General features: G+C 38.3%; 2 protein-coding genes across 3 annotated transcripts; both read left to right on the top strand.

Moving 5' to 3' along the window:
• The first annotated feature begins 1997 nt into the window (after window positions 1-1997).
• On the top strand, window positions 1998-23732 carry LOC144656593 (uncharacterized). Its single transcript, XM_078516814.1, has 9 exons — window positions 1998-2335; window positions 2673-2744; window positions 6696-6770; window positions 9389-9466; window positions 12418-12492; window positions 13601-13788; window positions 21064-21189; window positions 22487-23686; window positions 23725-23732. Exons 3-9 carry the CDS (start codon window positions 6697-6699, stop codon window positions 23730-23732), a joined length of 1749 nt encoding a protein of 582 aa, XP_078372940.1. The 5' UTR covers window positions 1998-2335; window positions 2673-2744; window position 6696.
• On the top strand, window positions 23682-27845 carry LOC144657071 (uncharacterized). Of its 2 annotated transcripts, XR_013571454.1 has the most exons (3): window positions 23682-24076; window positions 24590-26267; window positions 26307-27845. XR_013571454.1 is itself a non-coding variant. In XM_078517364.1 (2 exons), the coding sequence occupies exons 1-2, from the start codon at window positions 23764-23766 to the stop codon at window positions 24991-24993; spliced, it is 717 nt and encodes a 238-aa protein (XP_078373490.1). In that variant the 5' UTR covers window positions 23682-23763; the 3' UTR covers window positions 24994-27845. The 2 variants fall into 2 exon arrangements, 1 of the variants encoding a protein (XP_078373490.1); XM_078517364.1 differs by having other exon boundaries at window positions 24590-27845.
• The last annotated feature ends 17 nt before the right edge of the window (window positions 27846-27862 follow it).

The raw sequence follows: 27862 nt of genomic DNA on the forward strand, positions 1-27862 counted from the left end.
GCACTGCGATCATCTGGATGTTGGTGGAAAGCTTCGTACTGCTGTCCAACGAAAAGCAGAAGCATCAGTTGACAAAGATACGGAAAAACGACGTTCCTGGATCCAAAGAATGGCCGGTATTGCCAGTCGTCAAGAAAACGCCAAAACCCTATTTCATTTCTTAAGGAAGGTGTTAGGATTATTTCACTACCCCACAGCTGACACTCGCTTCCCTGATATAAAATTTTGCGCCAGGGAATGCCAAAGAAAAAGATACGCACTTATCTATTAATTTCTGGATCGACTTGAGGGGAATGGTGGACTCTCTGGATAGAATGGACTTGCGTAGCTCAGCAAACTTGACTCTATATTTTCTTCCAGAATCCCAAACGCGAGACTTCTCGAATCAATGACCATTCCTAGGAAAGTTAACCGCATCGAGGCTGACAAAACACATTTATTCAAAACCAGAAAGTAACCCAAGTTGATTAATACTTTGTAGACTACAAACAGAGCTTCTAAGGCTGACTGGCGGGTGAATCCAGGGCTCCTCCATTCCATAGGTCGAGACCAAATACCCCCTCAGGCGAAAATCTCATTTACTGGCCTGTCGTCAATGAACAGGGTTCCCGTAGTCCCCTAATTCCTAAAATATTTAGTGGAGCCCAAGCTCACCGTCCGATAGACGAAAGGAGAGTTTTTCCAGCCAAAAGGAAAGGTGGTTGACACCAAGTACTAGCCCTTCCATTCCACACCAAAAAACTGTTTTGAATCAGTAGGAATTAAAATATGATCATATCCTGATTTATCGTCTATTGGCAGTTCTGGTAGGCGAAACAAGGGACTAAAACAAGAGTCACCAGGAACAAATGGTGTATTTTTCATCCAGAGGTTGTAGAATCTTGCATTGACGCATTACATAGGCTTGTAAGGCTTAACTGTTAGGGAAAAAGAAGCCAAACCGAAGGAAACAGCTTATCCACATCATGTACCGTACCGGTAGATTAACACTGTAGCAAGGACTGGGTAATAAAATCTTCAAATTGCTCATACACTTGAAAATTCTAAAACAAAACCTTACGAGTGGCACTAGGGAATCATACTTGACTGAAAAAAGCCACATGGCTGGGAAAAAAATACAAACGATAGAGCGTGCCAATGCCCAACAAGTAAAACCTACACCGGCGCTAAAAGAGAAAAACTAGAAGAATAAATGTTACCTCTAAACTCTTTTTCCCTGGAGGCCCATGGGTTTCTTTGACGACGTTTAACCTGAGTTCGAAGTGGTAGTAAGCGTGGTCGGCTGCGACGCTGAAGACTTAGCCGTAACAGTAGTGGGCAGCATGGAAGCGGAGGAAGAAACCGGAACCGTTCAAGAGCCCGAAACCGAAATAAGGTTGGAAACTGGAGCTTGTGTCGGTGAACACAGCTGTAAAACTGTAACAATTCAGGCTGCCTGTCGAGAGTCAACGCTGGACAGGGGCGGTATGTTGAAGCACCACGCCTCGCCTTTTCATGGCCAACGTACGCAACAACTGATAATTCTAAATAATTCGATAAGCTTTATATAACGTCAATGACGTCACTAGGGATGCTAATGAACTACCAATAGCAACAAATTGACAAATATTAAAGGTATACATAAATTTTCGCGGTTAAAGTGCACCCATATTAAACAGCTACGTACCAGCTAATATCCCTAAGGACATGGGGGGGGGGAAATTGAATTCTGGATAGCTTATGAATTGTAAAGTTAAGATACTTGGCTAAAGTTTTTATTTGTGGAGTTTGAAGGATGTAGCTGGGCTAGAAAGCGTTCAGTTAAGTTTTAAATTTTCCATACATTTGTCTGTATTTTTTACGCATGATTGACGTGGTTCGCGGGAAAAATTATAGACAGATGTAAGGGAAATTAAAAACGTGACTGAACGCTTTCTATCCCAGCTTCATATTTCAATTTCGGCGAATAAAATCTTTTGCATAGTATCTAACTTTACGATTCATGAGTTGTCCAAATTTTTGCAAAAGATATTTTCCGGAAGATTCCCAAACAAACACTGCAGTTTCTACCTACTCGTCAAGAAAACCGTTATAAGGCCTATTTTGGAAGGCCTTACCTAAATAATAAGAGACAAGTGATTTTAAAGCTACTTTTTATAAAAAAAATAAAAAGTTTGGGAGACTTTCATTTCGGCTATAACTAATTTCTTGATGATAGTTTGTAAGACTGGAGTTGACTAGTTTGCTTCTTTGATGCACAGAACTTCAAATATTTATCCCTTAGAAATGTGGCAGACAATAAAATCAAGAGCATCGAAGTTGGGCATTTTTCGAATCTGAAGAACCTTCAATATCTGTAAGTACTTATTCGCTAGAAAATAGAATTGTTAAGCTGCTGCTGCAGCTGCTACTACTACTAATCGGACTAAGTCACCTGCGTGGAAATGTTTAGAATAAATTTACTGAAAGTAAACTTCAAAGAATGTTACATAGAATGAACTACGATGATAAGTGTCAGAAAAATGTGTATTTGTTATTTTTAGTATCTGCCCTTGAGGGGTGTCCATTCTACTCACTTGATCTAATACAACCCATGAATGGCATTACATGCACGATCCATACAATCCGTTAGATCATTTTTTTTGTATTGATATATCTTTTGGTGATTATTATTATTTATTTATTTTTACTAGATTTTTACAAAATAACAAGATAAGCCATATACCAAGTAAGGCGTTTAGCAGCCACACAAACCTTGAATATGTGTAAGTATGGAAGCGACACCATTGACCTTGTTACGACAAATAACGATGATTTTAACCATCGGACGTACCAAATTCATACACCAAGTCACCAGCGTGATACAAGGTGGAGGGAAAGAAGGTGTATGAAACCCCCTAAAGATTTCGTTCTATTAAGGCGAAGCGAAATAACTTTTCACCGCGTAGAAAATAGATTCGCCAACTTGGATTTGACCAATTTTTTAGAAAGTCACAAAATAACGGAAATTGATACAAAATTAAATCAAAATGCTTGTGGAATATAAAACTACGCAAATCTTACAATTTTCTTGTAAAAAAGCTGTAAAAAATAAAGAAAAATGTCAAAATTCGCGATCGTTGGCCAGACATGCTTGTAATTATGACGTTGCCATGGCAACGTCAAAAATAATGGACAGGTGGTTGACATCTTAAAATTTTTGTAAGGGAAGAACTAACAGCTATTGAGAGTTTCAGCATTATAAAAAAATCTTACGGGGGGGGGGGGGTGGGTGGTAGCATCCACTCCCCCCGCCCTCTTTGTAAATCCGAGGGTTAATATATAACGAGCTAAGTGCTCGAGTTACCAATATTTTAAAAATGCTGAACAAGTAACTTAAATACAACAGTGAAAAGGGGAAAGTGCAAATTTTGTTAAACAATGATATCGGCAGCTCCGATCGAGTTGAAATATTACGAAATTTCCTATCCATTCTGTTGGTATTAGCTTCAATACCACCAGAATATGTTTCGTCAATAAAAAGAACTTTCAACGCACGATCCATCATAAGGTTTACTAAGTCTAATAGCAATCATGGCAAGACAAGTGAATGATGCGACCGCTGTAATTACATTTGGGCCCCTGTGAAAAATAATCGTCGTTAAGACGATATGCGAATGAGGCGAAATCATAATGGTCTATATATAGGTAAACAAAATGCAGAAAGAGCCATTTTCTCGTTTTCCTATGTCAAACCTCTAATAATTGTAATAACAGCTATTGCGTCGGCACTGCACGATAGAGTCGTAGCATGTAAAGCCAGTGATTTTTTTCTATCTTCAGAAGTGTTGTGTCATGTTATCATGTTTATTTAAAGTAGACAACGGGAATTCTCTAATTTTTCTCAGGGTGCAGTCGAGTAGTCGACTACGCAAGCTGCCGAGAAAATCACTTCGTACAAAAAGGGACGCCCGCGCTCGTCACGTCTCCTTGTGCGAATATATTCTCTCGCGTGCTTCCGTGATTAGTCGACCTCGAGCTGTTGAAATTTTGTTTAAAATACTAAATGATTAGTTGAAAGTTTTGCATCCTACACAGAGACGCTTGGTTCACTGATTATTTACGTCGTTCTTGTTCAACCTTCTATAGCCCGTCTAGTAGCTTCTAGTATGCTCTCGGTAGATGTTATCATTTAGCGCGGCAAATGTGCCGGCTGACAAAGATCAAAGAAAATCGTTATCCTGGACTTCTTTAATTTGAAACAAAAATTACCAAGCTCTCTGCCCGCCTTACTTAGTTAAACATTTCGTCTTACTAAACAGTTTAAGCGATTCTGAACTCAAACTTTCGATTGCAATCAATGTATGCTGAGTTTATTTTCAATTTTACCTAACGTAACAGCGGAACGGCGTTTCTGAGAAAAAAAAATAGCATCATAACAATAAACAATCTTGCACGATAAAAGAAAACAAGCGATAAAAGTTATTTTGAATTCTATCGCTGGGTTATTAGAGTTAAAAGAGCAGAGAAAGCGAATAACACGTTCGCTTTCAGACAACGCAAAAACGACTCGTCTCAAATCGGGGCCAAACAAGAACGTGAATTTTTTTCGCCTGTCATGCGCAGTTGATTTTGTGACCTTTTCCTTAGCCTCTGGCTTCTCGGTCATCGTCCGTGCATACCGCGTTTTCTTTGCTTGAAGTCCCTATTATGTTGAAGTGATTCCTCAGTACCGCCTTGCACATCCTTACCGCGCATAATTTTACGCGTAATTTGCGCGCGCACATAAGCAAAACGGCGGCCAGGAAAATAAATCTTCGTTTTCTTGTAAACGAATATAGTTACCTATATTTTTATTGCATAATTTTGGCTTACAGATTGTCCTCCCTGAGTTAGAAAGTTAGGATTTTTTTCGGAAGGAAAAACGGTATAGTTAAAAGCGTTCACGTTCCTTTGCTCGTCGACGCAATGAATATCCTTGAACACAATGACAAGGACTGGAGGAATATTTTGAGTTGTTGTCGTTTCGATTTGTGTGATTTTTCCTATAAGTTTATTATATGTTACAGTGTTCGTTATGCTAGGGACTTTCTAGCAATTAAGTTTTGCCACCGCAAAATGTAATGTGGACCGATCATAACGCACGTGATAAATAAATGGGGCGTACATGGGGTAAGATTGACCCATCATATCTCTTTTAGCGAGCATGGTGACCTACTGTATCTTTTTTATTGTATTTTTCGGAAAAGCGCTTGGTAGAGAACATTCAGGAAAAGTTTCAGAAAAAGACTCGTTCGACAACATCTATATCTGAGAAAGTACTTTAACTGTATACAATTCCCTTATCCAACCCTGTTGAGATATAGTGTGAGATAACCGATTAAAAGGGCTTCGCACCCAGGCGGACATAGAATACAAAATAGAGCTGGAAGGTTATTTTTTATGGCTGACAACGGTTTCCCAACGGTTTCTATAAGTTTCTGTAAGTTCATTATATGTTACACTGTTCGTTATGGTGGCGCCTTTCTAGCAATTAAGTTTGTTTAAGCATTACCTTAATAAACTGTGCTTCCAGCCACCGCAAAATGATCAGAACGCACGTGATAAATAAATGGAGCGTAAACGGGGTAAGATTGACCCATCGTATCTCTTTTTGCGAGCATGGTGACCTATCTTTTTATTGTATTTTTTGGAAAAGCGCTTGGTAGAGAACATTCGGAAACGTTTTAGAAAAAGACTCGTTCGACAACATCTATCTCTGGAAAGTTAAGGTTTATACGCCGCTTATGGATTGAAAATTTGATAATTCATCTCCACTGAGTGTTCCAGCTTGAAATGTTCTTTCACCGCACTATTTCTTTAACGATTTCTTACAAAAGTTTACCCACTTTCAAGCCGAAAGTTCAAGGCGACGAAGACCGGATGTGACGTCAACTTTCGCGTTTGACCGCTGTGAAACTGGGAGCATAAAATACCAGTTTTGCTAGCATAATCGGGGTGGGCCTAGCGCCAAGTAGTAAACAGTGGTAATATTGATTCATCAAAGTATAAGAGCTTGAAAGTGCTTAAAACTAATTACCAGCCACCTTACGAGAAGACTGCAAGCTTGCGAGAGGCGAGCATGGTAGCGTGTCAGAAAATGTCTTCGCGAGAGAAGATACGACACGCGAGCGCATCCTCCTCGTAAGAAATGATTTTCTCACGAACTCGCATGCTTGTCCACTTGACTGACCCTGAGAAAAACAAGGGACTTCCTTTTGTCTACAATTATTGGCAATAGGCCAGTGGCTATAGCTACTGCACTATTTATTCATTACAATTGGATGAGCAAGTATCTTATCTTGTACATCCTTGGGTTGTCTATGTCAAGACATGTCAGGTTATTGTGTCCGGTCGTCACTTTCTAATCGAAGGAAATCTTAACTTTAACATTTCTGAATTAGGTAAAAAAAACAGCAATGATGTAACAATAAACCAATAAAGGAAAATGTTTATTTTAAATTTATTAGAAAATACAGAGATGGGTTAGGTTAGAAAAATTTAAGAACTGTTGGCCATTTTTCGTATGAATACTTTTGCCTTCGAGGATGTACTTAAGCGCGATAGCGCAAACAAAACAAAAAAAAGAGAGATTTTCAAAATTATTTGAATTTAAAGTGCAAGTCGTAAGGATAACATAAAAAATTTGTGTGATTGAATAAGTTCTTCTCTTTCATATGCTGTTAATTTTTTCGTAGAATGCTTTCAGACAATCCTATCAAGTCAATTTCGTCTGGAGCCTTCACGATTCCAAATAGCGGGAAGCTTTCTATGTAAGTATTGTTCTTAACTGTTTGCAACAAGTTCACCTGCTTACAATAGGTTGTGGCCGTATTTTTGCGAGATGTTCAGACATCTTTAGGGTGACTGACAACGGTTTACAGCTCCTTTGCTTGCACATGTAAATTTCAAGTGCTATAAACCATTACCAATCCACCTTCAGGGCTGGTTAACATGAGAGATGCAAATGGAACACAAATGCATGGGGAAAAAAAAGTGTGAACTAGCATAATACATGCGGAAATGCTTATTCCGTAGTATACCACGAGAATCAAAAGTGTTGTGAAACTATTTTATACCATGCCATAGAAAAAACGCTTACTAAATTTCGTCGAGAAAAAGATTTCAGCGCACGATGGCAAGGTTTAGTTGAATACTGTCAAATATACAACGGCTTTCCTGGCTTGCGCTTGAATTTGCACTTGCAACCAAGCAAGTGAAGCGTGACTTGTCTGCCATCTTGCGCATGAATTCAACGAGTGAATGAAATTACTGTTATATAGCGGGAATCTTTTCCCCAACAGCGCGCTTTTATAAGCTACCTCTGGAAAAATGTTTCCCGTCATAGTTTCTGAGCGGTCACAATGAAGAATCTATGACGTCAGCGATAACAGTGCACTGTTGCCCGCGGATGTTGACTGACCAACGCCGTTCTTCTTTAAAAGTCTTCGCTGTGACTATACAACAAATCACTTAATGACTCGTCCCTCGGAAAATTCAGGGAATATTTTTTATTTTTGCCCGCGTAGTGTCATTTGCGGCCCGAGGGCGAAGCGCAAGGGCCGCAAATGATACTACAAGGGAGCAAGTAAACAATATTCCCGAAAAAAAGTCATTTATTATTATTATTATCAATATACATACTAGTTATGCAACGCTTTCGGGTGGTGTACATATTATGGAATATCCCACGAGTCACTTGTATTTTTTTTTCTAATATACACACGAACCTTTAGGCGAGTGTGTATACCAAGAAAATACAAGTAACAAGTGGGACATTCCGTAGGTATACCACGAGAATCAAAAGTGTTGTGTAACTATTTTATACCATGCCATAGAAAAAACGCTTACTAAATTTCGTCGAGAAAAAGATTTCAGTGCACGATGGGAAGGTTGAGTTTAATACTGTCGAATATACAACGGCTTTCCTAAATTCTGGTTTGCTGTATTTTCTATGGCATGGTTAAAAGGCCAAATAACATCCAGATAGCTAACACATTTAATGAAGTTAACATTTTCAATAACATAAGTACTTCGTCGCAATCAAAATTTTATTTACTCGATACTTCTGAGGCCTATGTCTTATTGTGTAGTTGTAGTATAAAAGAGACCTCTGAATATAATGAGTAATGGGTTGATTCATGGATAATAATACTTTACAAACTTGCATTTTCCAATTGAACTTCCGCGTCAATTCCTGCAATACTTTAGCTAAATTAGCTCGACCGGAGATACATAATTCAAGTGAACGATGTTTTGTTTCTCGCAAGACAACGTGGCAAGAAGCTGGCTCTCTTCGTCTTTACAACAAATAGACTTTGATTTTTCTTCCAAACACAATTCGCTCAGTAAGAAACTTTTCGAGGCTGCGTTAACTTGCTGTAGCAAAGCTTGCTGTACGCGTACGCACCTGAATGGTTTTCCTGCGTCAGCGATGCTGATTGGTTAAAATTCATCGGATGACGAACCTAGAAACAATCAGCTGCAGGGCCGTTAATGCAATAACGGCCCGCTAAGAGTCATTTGCGGCCCACAATGCGCGTGTTTTCAAGAATGCGGTATTCAATTTGGCCGCGTGTATTGATAATAATGGGCCTTTTGTTTCCCTCGAATCTCAATGTTTCCCGCGGCTCCGCCTCTGCTCAGGGAAACAAAATTGAGTGTTTCTTCGGAACCAGTCATTAAGTAATACTATTCGACGGTAGTTCAGCGTGACCTTCATTCGGTTAAACTTCGTAGATTAAAGACCAATCGTGCAAGTTTGCGTGTGCAGTTTTGAACCTCACTTTGTTTTATATCGCTCGCTGGAAATTCAACTTAGTAAATTTAATAGTAATGAAAAACCTACAGGGCAACAGCAAGCGTGTTTCTTTGACTGACCACGAAAGGCCGTGTTTGTTTTTATCCGTGGGGCGAATAAAAAAACCCTGATTAGTCAGTTAACCATGCATGCCCACTGGCGATGATTTAGAGTTTTATTTGCATTCGGCTCGGTTTAATACAAATATTCGCCTTTCATAGTTAAACTCAGTGCGAGATCGAGGGGGTCTAACGGTGCTCCCATGAGCTTCACTCAGTGCAGTACAAAATTAGAAGCATCGATGTCTCAAAGGTAACGGGATGTTAGAAGAAAACCCCGACTTATTTGGAAAGACAAAATTCACAAAGCTCGACGTTTACCAACATTTCATTTCCATCACTGTCAAGTTTAAAATGCTTCACTTTATGCACTGGTCAGCGATTTGCAAATAAATGTTTACAACTGATAGACCAAGGGGAAACTGTGATCACCATGGTACTTCTGAATTCAATTTCAGACGCGTTACTGTTGTCGTTGACAGCAAGCTTTTCGAAATGTATGGTTGCTTACTTAATGTTTTTCTTTTATTAGATTTATGATACGGACGGACTTAAAAACAGTGAGTCTTCGATCTTTCACTGAGGACTTTTCTAATCTGACAGCAGACATGTAAGTATGACGCAATTAGGTTTATCCACTGCACTAAGAAATAGAAAAAGTAAAAATTCAAAAATGAAACAAGAAAGTTGAAACCAAGGTTATTTTGCATTGTTTCTCACGCGTTCTTAAGCTTTTGCGTTGAATTTAACAGTCTACAAACAAAACTTTTCTCTGTACTTAACAAATAAAGAAGCCTCGACTGTGCTCTGTTCTGTTGTAAAGCACGCAGGAAGCGGCTAGAGCACGAAAGAAGTGTAGGGTGAAACGCGAGCCGTAGGCGAGTGTTTCTCCCTACTTCTTGAGTGCTCTAGTCGCTTCCTAAGTGCTTTACAACAGAACAGAGCACAGTCGAGGCTTCTTTATTTGTTTTATAATTAAGAAATTCTTTAATTTCCCCACGAATTCGCGCAATTATTTTCAAAACAAACTTTTTTCAAGCGAATAGCAGTGGCGTCAGCGTACATCTGTACTCTGATAAAGTACGCAACAATTAGCCAATCACAAAACTTGTTAGAATGGTTAAAAGAATTTGATTGGTTGAATAAGACATCAGCTGTCAACAGCTGTCAAACCATCAAGTTTGAAACCATCAAAGTTCAGAAATCCACAAGCTGAAAACGTCAAGTGGAATCCGAATTTTAAACACGAGTCCTTGAAGTTCTTAGGACTTTTAGTACAACACAGGATAGAAAAGTAGACTGTTCAGTGAAAACCGGCTGAATTCTGGCCCATGAAAACTTGCACGTTGTTAACTTGACAACTAGAAAACAAACTGCTCGAAGCTTGTGGCTGGTACTTCACAAAATGCGGCCGTGCGGCGTGTTTCGCGAATCATTTACAGCCATCGGATTCAAGGGAAAAATTACAGTCGGCTGCTGTGGTTGCTGTGGCCTTCCATCCATCGCACTGTTAAGGATATAGAAACAGGATTGTCTTCCTGAATTGCATTGGAGGTTTTTAATTTCTGGACGTCTGCTTCTGGAATGACAGGTAAACTTGTGTTCGATGTTTTCTTTGTTTTCGCGCTTGTTCAATTTTTTCTAACTTTGCAGCAGCTTGATTGAAGCTTGAAATTCAACCCTTTTTGCAATAAAAATTCCTAGGTTTAGGGGTGAATTGTTTAGGTGTCTCTCAATAGCGTTGCGAAATCCAAGAAGCGATGACCTCGAGTAAAGTTCACCGTCTTCAGTTGTTCGAGCTTCGGCGTAGAATTTACCGAAGTTGTTGTCTAGCTTCTTTGTTGGTCATTTTGTGAAGGCTTTTGGCAATTTTTCTTTCACGACACCAAGCTGTTTTGAAAACGCCAGAAAAAATTATTCAGTATGTGATAAGTCTGAGTTGTGTGTGTATTCGCTAGCTAATTTAGTTTTCTGTTTTTTGAATTGCTGTTTGTTTGTTTTGTTTTTTACACGAAAATGTAGCTGTGCGTGTTTTATCTAAAATTCCGTACTTAAATAATGTGAAACTCATATTCAAAAACTCAGATAGCCCATTTTGTACTATCTTTCGTGTTTTTCGTTTCTGCTTTCGTTATAATGTTTTCAATTTCGGCCTTGAGTTGTTTACAAATCTTTGGTTGGATGTTTTGTTGTTAAGCTTACTTTCCGGCTCGGTGTTTTTTTTTCCGTAACTTGTACCTTTCTATCGCCGTGCAATTTGTGCTGTTAGGAACAGGACGTTTTAAATTAACTGACGCTAAAAGCTCGTTCTCATTCTCGTTTTTCAGGTCAAAAAAGAAGATTTCAGGGTCAAGACAAAACCCGAGAAAGACGTTCGGGAATAGTGGTCGGCCATATTGGGTTGATGGCGTGACATTTCCTCCGTACATCTGGACTCTGATAAAGTACACTGTTTCAGCCAATCAGAGCGCGCGTTATATGAAAACTTAAGTGTAATATATTTTATGAATGGACAGCAAATAGACGGACATGATAACCAACTAGTAGAGCCTGGGCTTATAGCAAAGGGAAACCATTGCGAGCCAATCGTGACAATTACTGGGCAAACAGCATTACAGTTGTATATATTAACAAGCTTTGACATAATAGCGGAGCTCTTAAGCGCAGCACCATACGCATGAAAGAAGGAACACTATCGAAATGAGTTTTCATGGTCAACATGGATAGCGGCATGGTTCGCGGGCGCGTACGTCGTACGTACGGAGTTGCGCAAGATGGCCGCCATATATAGTTTGATGGTAGAAATAGTGAAGCAAGAAGGCCGTATAAAGGCGACCGTATAAAGGCGGCCTTTAAAATTTAAAGAGGTTTGAAAAGAAAAACAAGAAGCAATGAAACAAAATGTGGCTGAAAATTACGTGTAGAAAGTAATCGACCGCCAAAAAAGTGGACATTGAGAGCCATATATAATCGATCGATGACTTTCGTGTCTCTCTGTAAAGCCAGCATCGTACATGAAGGAGTATCGAAAGCTAAATCGGGTTGATATAATAAACAAACCATTTTATTGCTACGGGGTAAAAAAAAAAAAAAAAAAACTTCACACTCTGGCATTTGAACTCACGACCTCCCGAGCAGCAGACTGGCACCTTACCAATTGAGCTAATCCGACAAACTCTGTAATGCACGTTGAATATATCCTATATCAATGTAATAGATATTGTGGAGTCTACTAAACTGCTGCGAAACTATAACAGGATCGCGAAACTATTTTCTATTGCTAGAAAGCAGATAATTTACTGTACTCTAAAGTAATTTTTCGTGCCATGAGTAATGATTTTGCCCCGCTTTAAGATTATTATTTTTGTCGTACTGCTGACATTCGGTTTAACCGTGAGCTATTTAAATTTGTCTTGCACCTATAAACCGCCATAAACATTAGTACTTTGGCCGCTTATTCACTAGAATGAAAACAATGTAAACTCCAGTGAAAATTAAATAAATGGGGAGCTCCGCTTTTAGGCGTGCCTAAATCTATATATTATCTTTTGTGTCCTGTAGAAGCATGGAAGATGGACAAATCGGCACCCTGAAAATTGTGGGCCCTAATCAGGAAGAACGTTGTATTGTACAGCTGTACGTAACCGTAACAATTTGTATGCATTTATGATACATTTGATTTCCAGAATATTCCTTTCTTTTATTCTTTATACGGGGTGAGAGGTGCAGTGGTTAGTCAACTGGACTAATGATTGAGAGGTTTCGAGTTGTAGCCTTGACATGGGTCACTGTTTATTAACGTTTAGTAAGAATACGGCCAGGAATACAAGAAAAATTCGAATTGCTCAACTAACCATAAATCCAATGAAAACACAAAATTATAAGCTAATTCACAAAATTATCCACTAAAACGCTGTTCAGCTTCTTCATTTCATCGACAGCGCAAATGTCCCGCTCACCGCCGATATTTAGCTGGTCTGAAGCGTCAATAAACACCCTCATCAGTTTTCACTCAAAGGTTGCATTAGTTTCTTCAGGTTTAAACCATAAATTTTAGATGATTTCCTCATTGAAAACTACTAGATTTGTGGTATGATTCTTGCCTTATCAAGAATGCAGCGCTGAATCAGTTTGAAAAGTTTGACAAAACTTTCGCTCTCATTCGTCTGTTCACTTCTTGACAATAAAAACTAGCCAATCAGCCCACGGAAATTCGCTCAGTTATTGTAAAATAAGAATTCGACAACATTTTTCCATGGTCTACACTCTTATGAACGATAGACATGACGTCGTAAAATGTTTAAATCTCAAGGGAATCCACGAGCCGTAAGGGGAGTGGTTTCACTGCAAAGTTTTGGACATTTTATGGCGTCATTTCTATGGTCTACAACAACGTAGACTATGGAAACATGTGGTCAATTTTTCATACAATAACCTTGAAAATTGACTGGTGAATTAGATGGAAAATCAGCTCGAAGACCTGGGCGCGTGCGCAGCTCGTAAGATCGCGGTTTTTACACTTGAAACCGTCAAAAGTGTGGGAAATTTTGCCCCAAATGTCCAGCTGACACAACTTGTCAGATTTTGGTGTTGGAAACGTGGCGTCTGTTAGCCGCTTCATGCTATGCAAAGAGGATACTTTAAGGCTGCGTCAGCGATTGTCCATATTGCACAGACTTTCTTTTTTTATTACCGAACTTTTAATTTCCTTACTAAAGCTTTTTTTTTTAAATTTACATTCTAGTGGTCTAGGTAGCTCGGAGTACATAACCCTTCCCGAATGGGAAGACCACTTACTAGAGGCCTTTCACCGAGCTGGATTTGAAAGTAAAAGCAATAGTAAATACGAAGTTGCTCCATGTTCCACGGGAACGTTTGTCAATGCCTCTGTCAGCGATCCTGATGAGCTGCAGTGCTTGGAATGTCCTGCGGGTAAGTCCAGTGACTGGTTCATCTTATATGAAACTCATTAACCTTCATTATTAAATGCGGTGAAACGTAATAGCTGTGATCATAACGGTCTTAATTTGTTTTCCAAGCAAAAGCCGAAGATTGGGTATGATGAGATATCAACCGATACGTTCTTATTCACACCTGATAAAAATCAAATTATTAAATGAGGTCCATGTTTACAACAATATGTCTGCAGTTCGTGGAAATAAGTAAAAAATTAAAGACTGTTTTTTTATCGTTACTGGACGAGTAATCTAGAATAACATTTCATCCAACTTGAGTGAAAACCTATAAATTACTTTAAACTAGTAAAAATAATTCGTAACTTATAAAACCGTAATAGATGTGGTTCCATCAGTATGTCCGGCAATTTTCTCACTCCTAGTACATTTTGAATTTCACTCTATTTTCGTAATTTCTTTTTTTATTTGCTATAATTTGTAGCTGCATTAGTATTTGTTTGCGAATACTTGTTACACCGCTTCTTATTAAAGCGTGAACACTTAAAATATGTCTGGAATGTTCTTTGTCTTTTAACCAATCACATGCGAGAACTTCAGACCGCTGAAACCACATGGGTTTCCATCGGTCACGGAACAATATTTGGTTCTCGTTTCGCTCCAATTTACAAGTAAACACACTAATTGTAATTCCTTCCTTTTTGAGAACATTCACTGCTCCACTGAAGAATAGGTTTGAGTGATTTTTTTTTTTATAGAAAAAATCGAAAAACCGATGCGCCCGACGCTACGATTTGCCCCAGTTGCCGCCAATTTTCAAAAATTGTAACGAATACCGTTCGCCTGATGGCATGTTACAATTTGTACTGAGATAAGCTTGCATTTTCCGGTTTTTATCTCACCCCAACTATTGTAGCAGACCTAAACACTGATAGAAGGAAGGTTTGTTTCTTCGATAACAGCGAAACGATAGCGGGAAGGAAAAGCGAAAATCAAACGATTGAGCGATTGAGGTGTTTACTTTGCACCAATCACGCCAACATTTTGAATAATTTTCGTCTGGAGCCTTTGCAGTTTGCAGTCTTACGATCACGGAACCTCTAATTGCCTAAGGGTTGAAATCGTTTGCCGAAATAAATCGAATCCCTTGTTCTACCGAAAAGATTTACAATCAGTAACGAAAACTCCACAATTTTGTATTTTATATTCGGTTTATCGTGTTTACATCTTATGTCTAGACATGTCTACAACATACTGCATGCACTGAACCATGTCGTATATCGTCGCTAGAGAAACCGTCCTTTTTTTTCTTTCAAAAATCCCTGAAACCATGTTCTGGATGTGGCCCTCGATACGAAAGAATAGCAGTTCTTTAAATTCTTAAAAAAGACAGAGCGTGTATCCTGAAACAAAATAAGAACTAAAGTTGCTCCGTGACCGATGGAAACCCATTTACTGTTTGTGGTTTCTGCGGTCTGAAGTTCTCGCATGTGATTGGCTAAACACAAACATTCCAGACATATTTTTTAGTGTTCACGCTTTTATAAGAAGGAGTGTAACTGCGCTGCGCAGTTCTTGCTCTGCACGTCCTTTTTTTTTTTTTTTTTTTTTCTCAGTGACCAGACTGATGCCCCCGCTCGGCCAGGCTGGGGTCACGCAAGGTTTAAAAGCTAGAAAACACTTACTAACGGGAAATTTTCAAATGCTTTGGTCTTAATAAGCATGTTAAGCGTGAGATGTCCGATTTTGAAGCGTTTTATTCAAACAAAATTCTAAATTTTCATGCCACGAAAGAAAAATATATTTCAGCGGGCCAGAATTTGTGAATAAATACCATTACATTGGTGTTAAAGAATGTGCTGACATGACAAGTTTCACTTTCGATCAGCTAGACATCGAGTCACGTAATGTAAAGCGAATCCTTTGGTCTTTACTTAACAAATATATTGTGAAGTATTTCTCTAATGGGAAATTTTTAAATGCTTTGGTCTTAATAAGCATGTTAAGCGTGAGATGTCCGATTTTGAAGCGTTTTATTCAAACAAAATTCTAAATTTTCATGCCACGAAAGAAAAATATATTTCAGCGGGCCAGAATCTGTGAATAAATACCATTACATTGGTGTTAAAGAATGTGCTGACATGACAAGTTTCACTTTCGATCAGCTAGACATCGAGTCACGTAATGTAAAGCGAATCCTTTGGTCTTTACTTAACAAATATATTGTGAAGTATTTCTCTCTTAAGTGTAATCTATTTTTTGGCTGTACCATTGAAAGGATTTTAGAGATATGAAGAAAAATTCCCTTCACAAACATGCCCTGACTTGTAACGCTTACGTCATTCGGTATGCTAGGGAAATTCCCAATACCATTACGTTGTTTTCAAAGAATGTGCTAGCTGACATGACAACTCTCACTTTGACAACTTTGCGTATCCTCTGATCTTTTTCTCCTTTTTTGTCTTTACAAATTAAAGACTGTTTAGTGTGAATTATTCGATTTTGAAACGTTTGACTTATGGAAAATGATAAATTTCCACGCTTTCAAAGAGAAATATAATTCAGCGGAACAGAATCTGTGAATAAATACAATTACGTTGGTGTTAAAGAATGTGCTGACATGACAAGTTTCACTTTCGATCGGCTACACCTCGAGTCACGTAATTTTTCAAGGCTTTTATAAGCTACCTTTCAAATCTTTGCGAATCCTTTGGTCTTCACTTCAAAATTCAGCGTGAAGTATTTTGAAGCGTTTGAATCAAAGAAAGTACTAAAATTTCATGCTTTAAAAGAAAAATAACCTTTAGTGGGCAAGAATTTACATTTATTTACATTACGTTTGTGTTCTGGAATGTGCTGGCGTGGTAAGTGTCACTTTCACAAGGCTTTGATGACGATAGGCAAGAATCACGCAATGTTTTGAAAGCTTTAAATCTGCTACAAATGGAAACTAAACAAATCCTTTGGTCTTAAACTAGTATGTTAAGTGTGAAATATTCGACTTTTTAGCGTTATGTATTTTTGAAGCTGTGTCATCTAGAAGATTTTTGAAATCTGAAGGAAAACCACTGAGACAAAGATGTAAGGCTTACTTCACTGGTAAAATTAATTCCCCGGGGAATTCCCATTCAGCTAAAAGCAGCTCTAGTGTTCTTCTCAAATTTGATTTAATTATTTCCATTTTCGGAGTGAGTTATTCAATCTTTAAACGGAAATTCGATACAACACTGGATGCTGATTTAAAAGATTTTTTGGTTTCATGGATCAGGATCGTGGGAATTAAATTTGGCCAGCATTAGCATATAAGAAAAATAATTAATTGCAGATGGAACTAGTCAACCATGAAATGTCACACAAGGTGTTTTCTTACCATTTTGTTTGTCAGTCACGACAGTTTTTGACGTGACGCGGGTAAAGGGGATCAGAAGGGGGGGGGGGGGGGGTTCATATTTTATTTCCCCACGTGGCTCCTCTAGGGTGGTCACGTGACCAGCGCAGTTTTAAGCTCTAAGAGCTTCTTGTTTTTTCTCAGTGACCAGACTGATGCCCCCGCTCGGCCGGGCTCGGGTCACGCAAGGTTTAAAAGCTAGAAAAAACTTACCAATGGGAAATTTTCAAATGCTTTGGTCTTAATAAGCATGTTTAGCGTGAGATGTCCGATTTTGAAGCGTTTTACTCAAAGAAATTTCTAAATTTTGATGCATCGAAAGAAAAATATATTTCAGCGGGCCAAAATCTGTGAATAAATACCATTACGTTGCTGTAAAAGAATGTGCTGACATGACAAGTTTCACTTTCGATCGGCTAGACCTCGAGTCACGTAATTTTTCAAAGCTATTATCAGCTACCTTTCAGATCTTTGCGAAGACAATAATCTTTCCTTACAAAATTCAGTGTGAAGTATTTTGAAGCGTTTGAATCGAAGAAAATACTAAAATTTCACGCTTTAAAAAAATACGCTTTAGCGGGCAAGAATTTACATTTATTTACATTACGTTTGTGTCCTGGAATGTGCTGGCATTAGCAAATTTTTACTTTCACAAGGCACTGATCGGCAAGAATCACGCAATGCTCTGAAAGGTTTAAATCTGCCACAAACGGAAACTAAACAAATCCTCTGGTCTAAACTTAGCATGTTAAGTGTGAAATGTTCGACTTTTTAGCGTTATTTATTTTTGGAGCTGTGTCATCCATAGGATTTCTGAAATCTGATGGAAAACCACTGAGACAAACCCTGACTTGCAAGGGTTACGTCATATTGCTAAATTAATTCCCCGGGGAATTCCCATTCAGCAAAACACAGGTCTAGTGTTTTTCTCAAATTTGATTTTATTAATTATTTGCTCCAATATTCCATTTTCGGAGCTGGTTATTCAATCTTTAAACGGTAATTCAAGACAACACTGGATGCTGATTTAAAAGATTTTTTTGTTGCACGGATCAGGATCGTGGGAATTAAATTTGGCCAGCATTAGCATATAAGAAAAATGTTTAATTTCGGATGGAACTAGTCAACCATGAAATGTCACGCAAGGTGTTTTCCTACCATCTTGTTTGTCAGTCGCAACATTGTTCAACGCAGGTAAAGGAGATAGGGGGGGGGCGCATTTTTTGTTCCCCCCCCCCCCACATGGCTCCCCTAAAGTGCTAACGAAACCAGCGCAGTTGTAAGCTCTAAGAGCTCTTGTTTAGTTTTGTCGGTGACCAGACGCAGACCTCCACTCGGTCAAGATTGAAGTCACGCGATGTTTAGAAGCTACAAATCAGTAACAAAAGGAAACATGTTCTCTTTTTTTGTCTTTACAAAAAATGTTAAGTGTGAAATATTCGATTTTGAAGCGTTTGACTCATGGAAAATGCTAAATTTCGACGCTTTCAAAGAGAAATATAATTCAGCGGGCCAGAATCTGTGAATAAATACAGTTACGTTGGTTTAAAAGAATGTGCTGACATGACAAGTTTCACTTTCGATCGGCTAGACCTCGAGTCACGTAATTTTTTAAAGCTATAATAAGCTACCTTTCAAATCTTTTCGAATCCGTTGGTCTTTACTAAACAAATTTATTGCAAAGTATTTCTCTTTTAAGGGTTATCTATTTTTTTGGGCCTGTGTCATTGAAAGGATTTTAGAGACAAAAAGAAAAATTCCTCTCACAAACATGCCCTGACTTGTACCGCTTACGTCATTCGGTATGCTAGGGAAATCCCCTCTGTTCTAAAAACAGCTTCAGCGTCCGCGCGTGGGAATTCGGCCAGAATTTGCATATAAGAAAAATTATTAATCGCGGCTAGAACAAGTCAACCATGAAGTGTCACACAAAGTTTGTCAGACGCTTCATTTTTACAGCCGCCTATTGTAATACGAAACCGAAAAGAGGGGCAAAATTTTGACCTGTTAAAGAGGTTCAAAAATAGTACTAACAGTATTGAAACTGCGAAACACTGCCATTGGGCCAGTTTTCAGTTTTATGCAAATGGAGAATATTGTCGAAATTCTCACGGATACTTACGTTCCTGGCGTGAAGCCAGACGTACTTATATATTGATCTTGCAGACCCAGGGGCAATTGTTGTAAACTAACGCCTGAAAATTCCCGTCGTTGGTTTCATGGATCAGGATCGTGGGAATTGAATTTGGCCAGCATTAGCATATAGGAAAAATATTTAATTGCGGATGGAACTAGTCAACCATGAAATGTCACACAAGGTGTTTTCTTACCATTTTGTTTGTCAGTCGCAACATTGTTTGACCCAGGTAAAGGGAGGGGGGTGATGCATTTTCTGTTCTCGCACATGGCTCCCTTAGAGTGGTCACGTGACCAGCGCAGTTTTAAGCTCTAAGAGCTCTTGTTATTTTTCGTTCTGTCGGTGACCTGTACCAAACCTCCACTCGGTCAGGCTCATGTCACGCGATGTTTAGAAGCTACAAATCAGTAACAAATGGAAACATTTTCTTATTTTTTGTCTTTACAAAGAATTTTTTGTGTGAAATATTGGATTTTGAAGCGTTTTATTCAAAGGAAATTCTAAATTTTCATGCGTCGAAAGAAAAATATATTTCAGCGGGCCAGAATCTGTGAATAAATACCATTACGTTGCTGTAAAAGAATGTGCTGACATGACAAGTTTCACTTTTGATCGGCTAGACCTCGAGTCACGTAATTTTTCAAAGCTATTATCAGCTACCTTTCAAATCTTTGCGAATCCATTAATCTTTACTTACAAAATTCAGTGTGAAGTATTTTGAAGCGTTTGAATCGAAGAAAATACTAAAATTTCACGCTTTAAAAAATATGCTTTAGCGGGCAAGAATTATTTACATTTATTTACATTACGTTTGTGTCCTGGAATGTGCTGGCGTTAACAATTTTTACTTTCACAAGGCACTGATCGGCAAGAATCACGCAATGCTCTGAAAGGTTTAAATCTGCTACAAACGGAAACTAAACAAATCCTCTGGTCTAAACTTAGCATGTTAAGTGTGAAATATTCGACTTTTTAGCGTTATTTATTTTTGGAGCTGAGGATTTCTGAAATCTGATGGAAAACCACTGGGACAAACATGCCCTGACTTGCAAGGGTTACGTCTTTGGTAAATTAATTCCCCGGGGAATTCCCATTCAGCAAAACACAGGTCTAGTGTTCTTCTCAAATTTGATTTAATTATTTGCTCCAATATTCCATTTTCGGAGCTGGTTATTCAATCTTTAAACGGTAATTCAAGACAACACTGGATGCTGATTTAAAAGATTTTTTTGTTTCACGGATCAGAATCGTGGGAATTAAATTTGGCCAGCATTAGCATATAAGAAAAATGTTTAATTTCGGATGGAACTAGTCAACCATGAAATGTCACGCAAGGTGTTTTGTTACCATCTTGTTTGTCAGTCGCAACATTGTTCGACGCAGGTAAAGGGGATAACGAGAGGGGGGGTGCATTTTTTGTTCCCCCCAAATGGCTCCCCTAAAGTGCTCACGAGACCAGCGCAGTTGTAAGCTCTAAGAGCTCTTGTTCCTTGTAGCTTTCGTTGTTGCTTATTCTGTTGTTGATGATAATGATGATTATAATGGGGACGACAATATTAATGTAGCAGTAGTTGCTGTTTTTAGATCACATTTTGAATAGAAAGCGTTTCAGTAAAGAGGACCCTTGCTTCAATTTGTGGGCATCACACACAAAAGCCATTCATGATCATCGCATTAGGAAACATGGATGCTCTAATGTAAACCATAACAATAAGTTGTCCATCACTGTTAAGAGCAATGTTTGTTTTCCTTTTCAAACATTTTTATAGGTGGTTTTTACTCGGACACTAAAGCGTATGTTAGCGAGGGCTGCCGGAAATGTCCCAATGGAACTTTTGTGCCCTACAATAAAGCGCCTGGAAAAAAGGCACAAGATTGCATTGCTTGTCCACAAGGTGAGCACATAAATAAAGAGCAGATTCTTGATCGTTAACACAAGATATATTAGTAGGCTTTATGTTTCCAATCTGTAACCCTTACTATAGAAGCAAGAAGGGGTAAGTGAACGAAGGGCACTAGGTCACTATATATACCTTATTAAAACCAATGGAGAGGAGGGAGGGAGGCTTTTTGTTATGGGATTGAAAACCGAATGAAATGTTGCTCAGCCAGCCTAAGCTTATTATTAGAATATTTACCATTTCGCTTTATCAAGTTTGTTGACATGCATTTTACACCGCCGCAACCCGTTTAACATTGAAAATAATTTGTTACACATAACACTTTGAAAGCGTCTCTCAGATTTCTCAAATATCGCTATGTTTCTTTTTATACCATTTTAAAGCCACAGCCTTTTAACCAGGCTGAAATTCAATAATCGGAGAAATCCTTTTGTGGAACAGCTATCTGAGAACATTTCAACACAATTCAGCTAGATCGGTCGACACTGTGCATGACAGCTAGCACATGATTGTCAGAGTGAGATCATTCGACGTTAGAGGATCACGTGCAGGAAGTGATTCAGACAGGAAGTTACTGGTTTATTCTCTCGCTAGAAGGAGTACTTAAGCAGGTCTATGGTTATGACATTGCCTTGAATTTATATTGATGTATAAATTAGCCTTGAGGAAGAAATGAAATAGCGCTCCTGGAAATTGCACTCTCAATTAATGTGGGAATAAAGATTGTACCTTGAATCTTAGATTGTGTTTTACAGGAATGTATAATGACGCTTGGAAGTTCTTATAGTTTTGTCCCCACATGTTTCTTTAAGGAGTGTACCTTAATTTAAAAATATTGATTTCGTTTACCTGCTGACTGTCTTGAGAGTATCGATGGCTTTCTTATTCTCTCGTCAATTCTAATTACAAATTTGAGAACATATCATTGATCCAGCTAAAGAATAGTAATTGCAGGTTAGAATTGTTTTAACAATTCTAAAAAGTCATTAGAAAATTAAGATCGAGAATCGTTTTCGAGTAGCAAGTGACACTGAATAACGAATATCTCTTTAACTGTGTTGTGCAAAGTTGATATTTACCATCATTTCTTTCAACACTTATCCCACGTGTAGACAAATCTATTCAATCCTAGCGGTATGCAGGATGTTTGCCCCATTTAAACCAAATTAAATAGACAGTGAGCTAGCGCTCACGAGTCTACTGTAGCTCATTGGTTATGCGTCCGACTGGTGTTTTATATTATATAATAAATTATATAATTATTAATTTGTAGTTTCCACCTTTATTGCAGGAACAAATACAAGCATTTTTGCAGGATTCAGAGCCTGCAAATGCTTGGATGGATTTTTCCGGATACATCTTTTTGAAGGTTGTAAACAGTGTGATCAACCTGGACTGAAATGCGTAAATGACTATGCTACTCTTGAGTCTGGCTACTGGTGGAAATGGGGAAACAATACACACAAACTATTGTATGAAGAGTACACCATGAATCTCGTGAACATCACTCCTGTTGTAGGAAATTCTTCACGCAATTCTTCGCGTAACGGTTCCCTCATAGAGTACCCTTACGTCCTGCCTAAGACACATAGATGCCCAAGAAAGGAATCGTGCAGGGGAGATCTAGATTCTAAATGTGATGATGGCTATGAAGGTCCATTATGTGAGGTGTGCAGTGCTGGGTACTACAAGCAAATGCAAACATGCAAAACATGTCCAACAAAGACCTGGATGGCCGGCCAGCTGTCAATTGCAGCAGCTGTGATTGCGATAATCATTGCACTCGTGGTGTGGACAAGCAAAAAGAAATGCAAGAAGAGTACTGGACGCTCTACAGTGGATATGATTCTTGGAAGACTGAAGATCGTAATAGGCTTCTACCAAGTAACGTTTGGTGTCCTGGAAGCATTTGCCTACATAAAGTGGCCAGAATCACTCGCGCTTATTGGGAAATATTCAGAACTGTTACAGCTGAACGTACTCCAGATGGCACCTATTCACTGCATACTACCAGGTTTGAAAGTCGATGCATTTGGAAGCTTGTTTGCCATTCTCGCTTTAAATGCTACCGCCATCACGATGTCTCTCGTTATCTACGGACTGAGAAAGCTCTTTCTGATGCGGAGCAGTTTAGATGAAAGGGATCTAGTGGTGAAAACTTCACAAGCGAAAGAACTAATCTACAGAAACTTGTTTTTTGTTCTTTACGTGACGTACCTGAATACATGCTCTAAAGCAGCAAGCGTGCTCCCCTTGGCTTGTCGGGAACTTTGTGACGACGAAAACGAAAAAGAATGTCCAAAGTTCCTCAAAGCCGATTACAACATAATATGCCATGGTCCAGAGTACAATCGTTTGGTCATCGTTGCATACTGTGCGGTTTTCTACATACTCCTTCTGCCAGCCGTATCGATGACAGTTCTTTGGAAACAACGAAAGGTGATTGGTGAAAGCGAAGCTGACAACGAAGCATCTCACACACAGGAACCAAGCACAGAAGTTTCCAGGGGATTGCGATTCCTATTCGAGAATTATAATTCTCATTCGTGGTATTGGGAGTTTGTCGAGATGGTTCGGAAGGTTGTATTGACATCCGGTTTGATACTTGTGGGAGGAGAAAGCAGGGCCTATGTTGGACTTGCGTGTGTCATGTCAGGTCTCTATGGAATGCTCTTTGCATATGTCCACCCCATATTGGATAAATTCGAGAACAGGTTGATGCTGACATCCCTCGCGGTTACCTTCGTCAACCTCGGCATTGGAACTGTTAGCAAGATTCCCAAAGAAAACATACCCGCCTCAATAGACTCATACGTGGACAGCACCGTGTTTACGGTATTAGTCATCGGAGCTAACTCTTTGGTGATTGGACTTTTGGTGGGTAAGTGTCGCGGTTTTGACATGTTTAAAATTTTAACCTACAAAGGCAAATACCTCTTTTGTGGATGGGCGGGGGGGGGGGGGGGGGGTATTTACTCTATGCCAATGTACTGCTGATGGTTTGTAGCCAAATATACCTTGTGGGTAAAAGTTTGAAAATGCATCAATCATCGGTCATTTTCAATGACGGTCATCGGCCCACGGAAGATTCGCTATATGAACAAGCCAGTCCCAGAAAGCGGTCCAATTATCTATACGAATACAATTTATCGTTTACACAGGACCCATATGGATAGCAGTTTTTATAAATAAAATGGTCATCCTGTATAAATATGTTTTAATTATTATTATTATTATTATTATTATTATTATTATTATTATGTTCCTTACTTAATGTTTGCTTATTATTATTATTATTATTATTATTATTATTATTATTATTATTATTATTATTATTATTATCGTGTCCTCATTATTACTTGATTACTAATCCGTAGCTTCTTTTTCTTTGCAGTCCAGTACCTTCTACTAGTTTACCGCCACATAAAAGAGTGGCGCAAAAATCCACAATGGTCCTTTTCGTGTTTTTTGGCCATGCTGCTGCCTCTGAATGAGTTACAGGGCGAATTACGTGGATTGGTTGGCAGGAATGCTCTTAAGCAACAACTGCAAACTGGAAAAATAAACATGCCGTCGATTTCAAACACTTTAAAAGACACCGGAGCTATGGAATTTAGCCTTGAGGAAATCGACGAAACTAACGTGAAGGAAACTCAGAATAATGACAAGAAAGCCGATACCAGAAGTGAGGTGACTAAAATAACAAAACCCAAACCTAGCACGATTTATCCTGAAAGTGACGTAGTCATTGCGGACATTCATGAGCCACCAAACGAAACATACGGGACCTCCTTTTGAGCAGTGTTAAAATGTTGCGAGGTATCACATGGATATCATTGCTTTTAAAGACGCCATAATTCTGTTTGTAAGAGGGGGGCGTAAACCTTTATTATAATCATTTCATCGGGCATTGTGGCGTACTTTGCGGGCTAAAATGGAGAATTCAGTGGCCTAAAATATATTTTAGCCCGCTGCAGTGGACCAACGATTAGAACTGAAAACCATTCAACTGTTCGCGCCGTTTTCTTGCTGGCTGGCACAAGCTGGCATATTTTCAAGCTTCGTTAAATTTGAGTCGAGACGCTTCGAAACTGTTTTTGAGCTTTATAACGACAAAATTTTTAAAAGACTGAACGGGAAAGCAAATTTTCAGTCTTCTCAGCTAGATGAAGAGTAATTACAGAAACTCAAAGAAGAATCCAGGCGGCGAAAAGAATGTGAGTTTGTCTTCGTCGAGCGAAACTCGTTCAGTTGAATTTCAGGCATATTCCAAACTGCCAGTTCAGTTAACAGTACAATTAATTTTAAAACTTCTAAATGACGACTATTTCTTTGCTGCCGATAGAATTCTGTAATTTCTTTTTCAAGCAAAGATTTTCTGCCAAGTTTTGTAAAATTTTAAACCTAGTTTTCAATCAGAAATAAACGCGGCCGACTCACGAGTCGGCAGTTTTCAAGATATCGCTTACTTATTTTAGTTCCTTAACTTAATGCCCTCTGAAATGATTATAATAGTAATAGAGTTGATGTTCTTGGGCGTAAATATGTTTTTGGCCCTTCTCAGAGCTCATTTTTTAAAATGAGCCTGAGTCGGGCCAAAAACATATTTACGCCCGCGAACATCAACTCTATTGTTATATTATGTTATTCTTCACTTAAAAAGAAGAAACTAGTCGAATGATGTTAGCTGATGTAATTTGTAATTAGGAATTTGGTAGCGTTTTCAGACACTAATAAAAAATACGTACTCAGGATTAATAAAGTTATTAATAGTAAGAAATTTGGTACTGACATTTATAAGTAGCAATTTGGTAGTGTTTTTAGTCTCTTGACAAGAAAATACTAAGGTATAATAATGAAATTTATAATTAGGAATTTGGTAACGTTTTTTAGTCTCCTATCAAGAAAATGCCAAGGTCTAAGGTCTTAAATCACAAGATTCTCATGTTTTACAAAGTTATAAACAATAAATCATGAACTAAAATTACGGAGCACTAAAAATAATATTTCACTTCATAACAACAGTTTTATTAAGGTATTTTGTAGTGGTTATAGCCACCAAACAAAAAATCGTGATTTTATTTATGATCAAGAATTAAGTAATGTTTTAGTCTCTAAACAAGAAGATTGTGAGGTTTTTTATTTCATTTATAATCAACAATTTGGTAGTGTTTTTAGTCTCTTAACAAGGTATACTAAGGTTTTCTTATTCCATTTATAATCAAGGATTTGGTAGTGTTTTAGTCTCTAAACAAGAAAATACAAAGGTCTTATGAAGTCACTTGTGATTAGGAATTTGGTAGTGTTTTTGACTGTGGCGCATTGTTGTATTTTGCGTCCTCAGATAGTTTTATTGTAGGATAAGTGACGTTCATTCAATTTTCTCGACAGACATGATAACCCTTGCCCTCTAAACAAGAAGATTGTGAGGTTTTTTATTTTATGTATAATCAAGAATTTGGTAGTGTTTAGTCTCTAAACAAGATATTCAAGAATTTGGTAGTGTTTTCAGTCTTTAAACAAGAAATACTAAAGTTTATTACGTTATTTATAATCAAGAATATGGTAGTGTTTTTAGTCCTAAACAAGAAAATACAAGGTCTTATGAAGTCACTTATGATTAGGAATTTGGTAGTGTTTTTGACTGTGGAGCATTGTTGTATTTTGTGTCCTCAGATAGTTTTATTGTAGGATAAGTGACGTTCATTCAATTTTTTCGACAGACATGCTTGCCTTGCTGTGAAGCTTAATCAAATTTTAACGGCAAATTATTACAATTTTCTTTGACGAGTCAAAATACAAATATTGGGAAAGATTTACAAACGCGAGCTTCGCACTGAACCGATTTATTATCCAACCGCTTTTTTGCTGTAGAATTTTTTAAACTTTCTCAGTAAAATCGCCTGTGTCGGTTTAGATTCTTCAGAAAATTTTTGCAGTACATTTTTGTTTTTCAGTGCAGGTTCATTTCAGTTTTGTGGAACATTTGCAGGAAACTTTCATTAAATGATTTGTTTAAAAGTAAATTGAGCGTTATGCAAGCATTGTTTTACGGAGGCTTTACGATTTGGGGCATCGTCTATAAGAATCTCTAGTTCACGACTAAGAAAGTACGACCGTGCATCTGATCAAAACAACGGAAGAGTACTTCCATTCTGCCTAAAAAGCCCGGTTTGAATTTGATAATTACCAATACCGACTAAAACCGACTTTCTCAAAGTTTAAAAAGGCGTCTCCCGTAAAAACTCCTTCGATTACACAAACCAATCGGAATACACTGCTTTTAGCAAAGGCAATGTGTGATCTTCCTGGTTCTAATTGAAAATTCCTCGAAAGACAGAATACGAAGAGAGCTTTTGGAATACGAGCTGGTAACCACTGGGTATCCAGCCAACCAAAAAGGTAATCTTGGCTGAGTATAACGTGCAAAATACGTATTTGCATCGCGCGTGATTTGTACGCCATGGAATGGTGTTTGATAATAAATTTTCTTGAACAGCGGAGAGCCGTCTGACTATTAATATCACAGCACTTCTGATTAACCAAGCATGTTTGTCGTCGGAAAGGCTTTTAATTATGAGCACGGTTTTATGTAATAGGGTAGAAAATTACTTGTTGTTTAGAAAACACTGTAAAGTGGGTCATGTTTTGCTGGAGAAGGAAACAT

This window comes from Oculina patagonica, chromosome 6 (assembly GCF_052425735.1).
Source record: "Oculina patagonica isolate OP01 chromosome 6, crgOcupat, whole genome shotgun sequence".
Lineage (NCBI taxonomy): Eukaryota > Metazoa > Cnidaria > Anthozoa > Scleractinia > Oculinidae > Oculina > Oculina patagonica.